The sequence below is a fragment of the Amia ocellicauda genome, chromosome 12 (assembly GCF_036373705.1).
Source record: "Amia ocellicauda isolate fAmiCal2 chromosome 12, fAmiCal2.hap1, whole genome shotgun sequence".
NCBI lineage: Eukaryota > Metazoa > Chordata > Actinopteri > Amiiformes > Amiidae > Amia > Amia ocellicauda.
Genome location: NC_089861.1, coordinates 24,306,752 through 24,317,192, shown reverse-complemented (window position 1 = coordinate 24,317,192; position 10,441 = coordinate 24,306,752). Strand labels below are relative to the sequence as shown.

At 53.2% G+C, this 10,441-nt stretch overlaps 1 protein-coding gene across 1 annotated transcript; it reads right to left on the bottom strand.

Annotated features, from left to right (window-relative positions):
• Positions 1–70: 70 nt before the first annotated feature.
• On the bottom strand, positions 71–10,080 carry LOC136764024 (uncharacterized). The gene is made up of 2 exons (XM_066717855.1): positions 8,953–10,080; positions 71–3,243 (listed from the first exon to the last, which is right to left on the bottom strand). Exons 1-2 carry the CDS (start codon positions 9,836–9,838, stop codon positions 1,943–1,945), a joined length of 2,187 nt encoding a protein of 728 aa, XP_066573952.1. The 5' UTR covers positions 9,839–10,080; the 3' UTR covers positions 71–1,942.
• Between the last annotated feature and the right edge of the window lie 361 nt (positions 10,081–10,441).

The window sequence follows — 10,441 nt, the reverse complement described above, 5'->3', positions numbered from 1 at the left end:
GAGGGGGGCGTGGACAGGAAACGGTGACACACATTCCACTCAAGAACATCAAACACTAATAACGGGCAAATATTGTGATTCATTTATTTCCTTTACAAAAAAGAGGTATACGCTCAATGTTGTTACATACAGACTCCTCTCCAGGACCAGGGCTGGAGACCCCGCTGTACTGGACTGTGTCTCTCCAGGACCAGGGCTGGTTATTGAAGATGGATGGATGAAGTTATCAGTGTCTTTGAGGTTTCTTGACCAGTTGAGGAGTTCCAACAACCCCAATAGCCGGTCAGAGATGTTTTCGGCCCAGACTTGCTTGACTGAGGGAACGATGACTTGGGCGATGAGGAGGAGGCCAGTGGAATGAGCCAAGAAGCTGCTGCAAGGGCCAGTGTGTGGTGGGAGGCAAAGCATGTAATGCTGGGAAAGGCCGTTGACCACCGGCTACTTCTGCTAGGGGAGGCAAGAGTCAAGCAGGAGATTGGAGTTCGTCCTCCTGAACTTCAGTTTAAAACTCCACTGGTCGATGTAAAGGTGTCAGTTGAGAGTTAAGCCAAAGGGGGCCATTCGTTAAGGTGTGAAGCCCCATAGCGATCTACAGTAAAGTGTGGAGCACCAGACAGATCTACAGTAAAGTGTGGAGCACCAGACAGATCTACAGTAAGGTGTGATTGTTAACTGAACTCAAATCATTTACTGGGATGATTCTCTAACCTCTACTATATGTGATTGATAAAGAAGTGTCATTTATTGAATATAGTTCCATGAATTGGTGACTAAAGTGGTTTCCAATCAAGCTCTGCCCTCTGACTCACACATTGTCACCCCTGAATCAGGGAATCTGCAGCAGTCCAGTCCAGTCCAGTCCAGTCAGTGACTCTGCAGCAGTCCAGTCCAGTCCAGTCCAGTCAGTGACTCTGCAGCAGTGCAGTCCAGTCCAGTCCAGTCAGTGACTCTGCAAAAATCTAGTCCAGTCCAGTCCATGACTCTGCAGCAGTCGTCCAGTCCATGACTCTGTAGCAGTCCAGTCTAGTCCAGTCCAGTCAGTGACTCTGCAGCAGTCCAGTCTAGTCCTATTCCAGTCAGTGACTCTGCAGCAGTGCAGTCCAGTCCAGTCCATGACTCTGTAGCAGTTCAGTCCAGTCCAGTCAGTGACTGCAGCAGTCCAGTCTAGTCCAGTCCAGTCAGTGACTGCAGCAGTCCCTCTCTGCTCATGTCGCACACCAGCTTCCTCCCCTCACTGCAGTGCCCTCGCCCCACCTCGCTCCAGAAGATGTGGGATTGTGGGTAATCACACACACCCCTCTGCTCTCACAGACTGTCTTCCTGTCGTGGGCAGAACGGCTCACTCCTGTGGCACCATGGCACAGGCGCGCCAGCCGCGGTCCCTGGGCTGCTGCCAACACCGTTGCTGGGGAGGAATTTCCGTGAGTGATATTTCCAAAAGAAGTCAAAAAATACTGTGAACACTCGCTGTGAACACATACATGTTCGTCACCTTGTGCTGAATGGAGTACAATCTTTATATATATATATTTTAACAAAAAGAAAAACAACCATTGTTCACAATAGCTACAGGCCTCCTTTACTGTAATGATCGTCGTAAGGATGCTGATAATCAGGAGACAGGTTAAAATTCCTCCCAGTACCTGGTTATGCATTATATTAAAATTATTATTATTTTTAAATCTAATAAGAGCATTGAAACGCAGTCTGACTGTAGGGATGACACCATAGCAGCTGAAGTCACCTTCTCCTTCTCCTCTCCCCCTCTCTCTTTCCCTCCTCCTCCTCCCACACAGCGTCTGACTCAGCCACTGGACTGGCCGACAAAAGACTAGCACAGGCCCGCTGGGGGGGCGGCTGCACTGGGATCAGGGGGGGAGGAGGACAGACAGACAGAAAGAAAGAGATTCTAGGTTTAGTTTATTTTCTTTCCCCATCCCCCCTACGTCCTCATGTCCTCTTCCTCCTCCTCTTCCTCTGGTGCCCACAGACTATACCCGGGGGGGGCCTGCTGCTGCTGCTGCTGCTGAGAGTGCAAGTGCGAGTAGGTGGGCGCGTGGTGGGGCGGCTGGTTGGGCACCAGGGGCAGGGCGAGGGGCAGGAGCTCCTCACCAGCGTTGGTGTCAGCAGTGGGATGCCCCTGTGCCCCGCTGGCGGTGGGATCGGCGTCCTGCCGGCTGTGCGTGCGCTGGTGCTTGCGCAGGGCGGCCGGCTCCTTGAAGCTCTTGTGGCAGCGGGGGCAGCGGCAGGGCCTCTCGCCTGTGTGGATGCGCTGGTGGTGCTTGAGGTGCTGCAGGCGGCTCAGGCTCTTGCCGCACACGGCGCACTGGTAGGGCTTCTCACCCGTGTGGGTGCGCCGGTGCTTGCGCAGCCCATCCAGGTGGCGGAAGCTGGTGCCGCAGTCCGGGCACTGGTAAGGCTTCTCGCCCGTGTGGATGCGCTGGTGAGTCTTCAGGGCCCCAGACTCTCTGAAGCAGCGGCCGCAGTCCGGGCAGGGGTACGGCTTCTCACCCGTGTGGATGCGGATGTGCTTCTTCAGGCTGGAGATCAGGCGGAAGGTCTTGCCGCATTCCAGACACAGGTGGGGCCGCCCGGGCTCTTCCTCTGTCCCTCCTGCAGTCCCTGCTCCTCCTCCTCCTCCTGCTGCTGCTGCTGCTGCTGCCCCTACCGTCCCTCCTCCGCCGCCTCCTCCTTGCGCTCTGCCGGCAGCCACAGTCGGCGCAGTGCGTCTCCCCTGCGCTCCCACAGCTGCCGTCACCGTTGGCCCCTCTCTTGATGTCAAAGCCCCCGCCTTCCCAGGCAGCCCCTGCCCACGCCCCCCTGACCCACCCCGGCCTCCTCCAGTGGCCACCTCCTCCACCTCCTCCACCTCCTCCTTGGGGCCACCAATCAGCCCCCCTCCCCCTGCTTCTCCATTCAGGGCCGTGTGCGTGTGCAGGGCTCCGGTCGGGGGCTGGTTCCCGAGCTTGCGTGTGGCGGCAGGACGGCGGCTGCGTGTGCGAGGGCCCGCTGCCTCCTCCTCCTCCACCACATGGATGTAGCCCAGCTCCCCCACGCTCCGCGCCGTCAGCTCGCACTCCCCGCCCGCCACCGCCACCCGCCCGGTCGGCTGCTCCTGCTTGATCTCGAACCCGGGCCCCAGTCCCGTCCCGCCCAGCACTGCGTCCCCCCGCGAGCTCCGGCCCTGGCCCCCCGCGGCGCCCCCTCTCTGCGTCTGCTCCTCCTCCTCCGCACTGACGTCATCTGAGAATGAGTGAGAGAAAGAGACAAGAGGCTGGGCAGTCAGTGGATCTGTTTGTAGTCAGTACCTGTCCTGACCACGCTGAGACTGTGGGAATCCGCAGGGTCTCTGCAGCTGCCCTGCGGCTCCTGGCACACAAACCTGCCCAGGCTGACTGTCTGTCCCACCCGCGTCATTAACAGAGAGCCTCATTTCACATGTGTGACCGGGGAGCCCCTGCCAACACAATTCCAAACACAGAGGGTGCAATATACTCTGATATACTGATATACTGACACAGTGACACACATTTTCATAACTGGTACACACAGATACACACTGGTACACTCTGAGAAGGAAGAGAGAAAGAAGGAGAGATGGACTGACAACAGGCAAGAATAAGAAAGAGGGTGAGAGGAGGAGAAGAGAGAAGGAGGAAAGGAGAGTAAGAGAGAATAAAGAGAGAGAGGACTACCTGATTCTACCCCTTTGATGACCCACTTGCTCTTCCCCCGCACTCCGTCCCCAGATCTCCTGATCAGCACGGCGGGGGCTCGTGCAGGGTGGCTTTTGGGGGACCCCGCTGATCCCTCTGATCCCAAACTGCCTCCCCCCCTACAGCGAAGCAGGGACCTGGTTGTAGGGGAGGGAGGGGGTGGTGGAGAGGATGGGGGGCTGTGCCGGGCAACTCGGCCACCTCCCACCACAGCAATGCCCACCACGCCCCCCACCTCCCCCCGGGCGGCCTGCATCACCCCCTCGGACAGCTGCAGCTGCAGCTTCAGCCGGTCCACCTCCCGCTGCCGCCGATCCACCTCCCACTGCAGCCCCGCCAGCCTCCCGCCCAGGAGGCGCAGCACCTCGCCCAGCGCCGCCTCCACCGCGCCTCTCACCGAGCGCTCCAGCACCGGGGCCAGCTCCGCCCGCAGCCCGGCCTCCACGCCCTCCATCGCCCTGCTACTGCTATGGCAACTGCTGCCTCTACTACACTGCTGCTACTACTACTGGAGATACTGCAATGCTACAGCTACTGCTGCCGTTACCACACTGCTACTACTGCCATTAGGACACTGCTACCACTGCACTGCTAGAGCTACTACCGTTACTACCCTGCTACTACTACTGACAATACTACACTGCTACTACTGCACTGATAGAGCTACTGCCAATACTACACTGATACTGCACTGCTGGTACTACACTGTTACTTCTACTGCAGATACTACACTGCTACCGTTACTACTGTTACTACACTGCTACAGCTACTACCCTTAATACACTGCTACTACTGCACTGTTAAGAGCTACTGCCATTACTATACTGTTACTACTACTGTCAAAACTACACTGCTACAACTACTGCCGAACTGCTGTTACTACATGGCAATTGCACTAGAGCTTCTGCCAATACTACACTGATACTACAGTACTGATAGAGCTATTGCTGTTACTACTACAGCCAATACTACACTGTTACAGCACTACTGTTACTACAGTCGATACTATTATTTACTTAGTGTCATGTGTGATAACGATTTCGTGCGGAAGTGATTTTAATGATTAAATAATTCAAATGCGATTATTATTAATTATTTTGGATGGTCTGTCCGCTTTGAAGAGAAATCGCCACTAATCTTGACAACTATTAACTCCCTTGCATTTTCACAGGGATCACTGCGAACAAATATTTTTTAAGCAAGACTTTTTTTGATGTATAAATGTAACAGGTATATCTTACTTCATATTACAATATATTATGATGATGGTGGACAGTCTGCCGGTCGCCGTGTTTATCTGACGGGCTGATACAGCGAGATCGTCGCACTACCGTTTCAAGAGCACAAGAAAGTACATCTATCCGGGTGTCAGGTCGTGCAAGGGTACATATAATGTCTTCCTAGTATCCAAAAACAAAAATGAAACGGTATTTAATTTGCATAACATCACAGAGGCTGAGTCAAGCCCTAAATGCTGTTATTATAAGCTGTAGCAGTAGGCAGGCTACTAGCCCTGCACTCACTATCCCCGAGCCGCTTCCCCTGCCTCCCCGGCCGCTGTGGAGAGGCTCGGCGGGGAGGAGGCGGCGACAATCGCACGGAGGGCTTCGCTCGGTCAGCCGAGGCAGCCGCGCTGTCCGCCCGTCACCGAGCCGCGGCCGGGCGAGTCCGGCACCTCTTCGCCAGCGGAACCAGCCTGACAGCCCGGGCTACCGTAGACGCGCAAATATAGGCGCCCATCAATCACAGCGAGTGAGAGAGGAAGGATGCAGGTCAGGTGCTGGAGAGAGACTGATAGTGTCACGGGTGGGTGCTGTTATACCCATCCACACCTGCGTGCCTGCGTCACTGCATTCCCAAACCAGCGCACACACACACAGATACAGACACAAACACGCACACACAGACACACACACACAGACGCGCACAAACACACACAGATACACACACTCACAAACACGCACACACGCACAGACAGACACACACAGATACAGACACACAGACGCAAACACGCACACAGACACAGACACACACACACAGATGCAAACACGCACACACACACGCACGCACACAGACACACAGACAGACGCAAACACGCACACAGACACACACAGAAACACACAAACACACACACACAGATGCAAACACGCACAAACACGCACACAGACACAGACACTCACACAGACACGCGCACAAACACGCACACATGCACAGACACTCACACAGACACGCGCACAAACACGCACACATGCACAGACACACACAGATACAGACACACAGACGCAAACACGCACACACGCACAGACACACGCAGACACAGACAGACACACACAGACACACACAGATACAGACACGCAGACACACACAGACGCAAACACGCACAGATACAGACGCAAACACGCACACAGACACAGACACACACACACACAGACGCAAACACGCACACAGACACAGACACAAACACGCACACATGCACAGACACACACACACACAGACAGACACACACACGCGCACAAACACGCACACACGCACAGACACACACAGATACAGACACACAGACGCAAACACGCACACAGGCACACACAGAAACACACAGACACAGACACACACACACAGACAGACACATACACACGCGCACAAACATGCACACACGCAGACACACACAGATACAGACACGCAGACACAGACACACGCACAGACACACAGACACACACACAGACGCAAACACGCACACAGACACACACACACACACAGATGCAAACACGCACACACACACACACACGCACACAGACACACAGACAGACACACACACACACACACGCACACAGACACACAGACACACAGACACACACACGCGCACAGACACGCACAGATACAGACACACAGACGCAAACACGCACACAGACACACACACACATGCAAACACGCACACAGACACGCGCACAAACACGCACACATGCACAGACACACACACAGATACAGACACACAGACGCAAACACGCACACAGACACACACAGACACACACACACAGATGCAAACACGCACACAAACACGCACACATGCACAGACACACGCACAGACGCACGCACACACAGACAGACACACACACGCGCACAAACACGCACACACGCACAGACACACACAGATACAGACACACAGACGCAAACACGCACACAGGCACACACACACACAGACAGACACATACACACGCGCACAAACATGCACACACGCAGACACACACAGATACAGACACACGCACAGACACACAGACACACACACAGACGCAAACACGCACACAGACACACACACACACACAGATGCAAACACGCACACAGACACACACACACACGCACACAGACACACACACACACGCACACAGACACACACGCACACACACACGCACACAGACACACAGACACACACACGCGCACAGACGCAAACACGCACACAGACACACACACACACGCACACAGACACACACACACACGCACACAGACACACACGCACACACACACGCACACAGACACACAGACACACACACGCGCACAGACGCAAACACGCACACAGACACACACACACACGCAAACACGCACACAAACACGCACACAAACACACACACAGACACGCGCACAAACACGCACACATGCACAGACACACACACAGATACAGACACACAGACGCAAACACGCACACAGACACACACACACAGACAGACACACACAGATACAGACACGCAGACACAGACACAGACACGCACACATACAGACACACAGACACACACATAGACACACAGAAACACACACAGACACAGACATACATAGTGACGGTTAGACAGAGATAAACACGATCTCTGACACCCAGAGACAGACAGATTTTAACTAGACAGCCCTTTGCTGTCCTGTATCGCAGTGTATTTTCCGAAGGCGCATATTTGCGAGATCAGTCGGTAAACCGGCCGGCCTTCTGACTGGCTGAACAGGTTTTGTTTTTCGTGACGTTGCCCAAAACATTACTGTTCACTCCATGACGTCACATTATTATTAATAATATTAGTATAATATTATTGATAATACTACTAATAATTACAATAATAATAATAGCGGTCAGATATTAATAATTCATATTATACTACTAATAATAATTGTATTATTATATTTATTATATTATTATTATTATTATACATTACATCATTAATAAATCATTAAGTCATCACACGGAGGGGCATGGTCCCAGTTAGAGACCATGTCAATCTGGAGATCCATCAGAGGGGCAGGAGGAAGCCTTGAGGAACTGGAAGATCCAGGATCTGGGGGAGCTCAGGATCCCATGATGGGATCCCACCTCTGGGGACGGATAGGTTTTAAAATGCACTGGTTTTATTGTTGATTTTGAATGTTTTTATGGTTTTGTTTTGGGTTTTTTTCAAATGCATTGACCGTCATTGTTCATTTAAATGCATCAGATTGTTTTGATTCTGTTTTTTTTATTATTATGTATCTGATGCATTTTCCGTAAATTTTCAATGCATTTGACGTTTTTGTTAAATTTTGTTGGTTTGGCAGTTTGCCATTTAAACACGAATTTAATGTTCTTATTGATTTAATGCACTTGTTTATTGAGTTTATTTGGTATTTTCGTTAAAACACAGATTTTAGATTTAGATTTTAACTATTTTAATCATGAGTATTCAAATGTTTGTATGTTTTTAATTTTGTAATGTAAAATACTGATCCAATAAAACAGTATTTATAGGTTTTTAAATTGTGTAACTGATACAAAGTTGGTTCCTAACTAAGTTCCTTATACATTTTTATAACTTTACAACCCCACTGTTTAAAATAATGAAAAGGCTCAGATTTAGTAAACTATTACTTCAATTAAGGGTTCAGTTAAGTAACAGAGCTCTGTTGGAACAAAAACCAGCAGGGTATGGGCTACATAGATGAGCGACAGTTTCTTATACAAATTCATGTCCCAGACTGACTTGTTTTGTATGTTATATTACACTGGTCCTGGAGAGCCGCAATCCTGCAGGGTTTCCCGGTCTCTCTAAATTGCCAATCATTGGATACCTTGAACACAGGGATATTTTGCCTAATTAAGACCCACAATTGATTCAATTAAGCAGTTAATCATCTGGACAGAGCAAAAGCCTGTAGCGCCTGTGGCTCTCCAGGACCACCCTGGTCTAGACGGAAGTGGGCAGGTGGTGTAATGGGTGGGCTGGTACCGTACCTTGCTCGGACCAGCCCATCGGAGAGCCGGGGGCGGCGAGCGAGTCCAGCAGGTCGTGGTTGGTGACTGTGCCGTCGGCCTGGATGGACAGGTGGCAGTCCTTCAGATCCTCTGCAGAGCCGAAGTCCGGCAGCGGGTCGCCAAGGGAGCCCGCCAGGTCCGGGGAGCAGCCGGGCAGCGCGGCGGGGAGGCAGCCGGTGTCGTGACAGCCCGCCGGCGGGTCGGCCGCATGGCGCTCGCAGAAGAAGGGGGCGCAATCCTGGCTCGCCACGCCGGGGCTGGGCAGCGGTCCGGTGGAAACGTGGGTGGCCTGTCCCCCGCCGCCCGGGAAGGGCAGCTGGTCGATGAAGCGCTGGGCGCTGCTCAGGCACTCCCGCAGCGTCTCCAGCTCGCCCTCCGAGATCTCCAGCCGCAGCCGTAGGCTCTCGTTCTCCCGCTCCCTCGACTCCATCTCCAGCTGCACCTCGGCCATCCTGCCGCCCACCACCCGTGCGACTTCCCCCAGCAGGGAGTCCACCGCGGCGGCCAGGGTGCTCTGGATGGTCGGGGCGAGCCGGTCTCGCAGGAAGGACGCCGAGACGCTCATGCCGCCCCTCGCCGCCTGGACCTCTGGCCTGTCCCCCCTGGCAGCCGTCAGCAGGCTGGGCACGGGTTGTTTCCGCTTACTGCTCCCGCTCCCAGAGCCGTGACTGGTACTACTATTACTAAACGCGGGGGTCGTATTATTTGCGGGTACAGCGACTCCCCAGTTGCCTCGCTTCGCACTCATAGTACTGGGGGAGCAGCGCTCACGGTACCGCCGCCCGGGCTGAAGGGACGCACTGAACGCGGGGGAGACTTTAAAAAGAACCGGCAGTGTCTCATCCCCCTGTGCGGGACTCCACATCCACCGTAAACAGCCCCTCAGCTGCCCACTGCGGGATGGCCAATACCGATCTCGGTTTCTGCCCCGGCAAGAGTTCCAGTTGGGTAAAGTCAGTGGCGTCAGATCCCGGTCTCACCGGCCGTCGTCCCAGCAGGGCCAGCCGCGGACCTCCCTGCCTGCTCTCTGCGAGGAAGACGGCGTCATCTTGTTGCGGAATTGCCCCGGTCCCGTTAGCCGCTATTCGGCCACTTCTCGCTCCGCTCTTCCGGACATAAACAAGTCTCAGGAAAGAACCGTTTTCTCACTTCTGATTGGCTGCCGTGGCGTCGCCTCTTTAAGACGTCATGTGGGAGACTTGCTGAACAGGCACTCCGCACTATAGAGCTCTCCCTGTACAGGCTTTTGGCCGGAAGTGGTTGCTTTAACGGCCATATTGGTAAGGGAGGGAAGTCATCTGCATAACTATTGAATCAAGAAGTTTATATGTGCCGACAAACCAAAGATCCAGTTACAGAGTTAAACGTATCTTCAAATAATACAAATACACTTGAAACTTAAAATAAATTTGCCTTATGATCAAGTGGAATCTCCCCAGTTCAATGTGTGTTGATCAAACTCTGGAAA

Bases quoted from the DNA above. Each gene is read 5' to 3' on its own strand.
- LOC136764024 (XM_066717855.1), bottom strand. From the start codon at position 9,838: ATGTGGAGTCCCGCACAGGGGGATGAGACACTGCCGGTTCTTTTTAAA. The intron at 3,244-8,952 runs GTACGGTACCAG...ACTCATTCTCAG, and splicing joins GATGGGCTGGTCCGAGCAAG to ATGACGTCAGTGCGGAGGAG.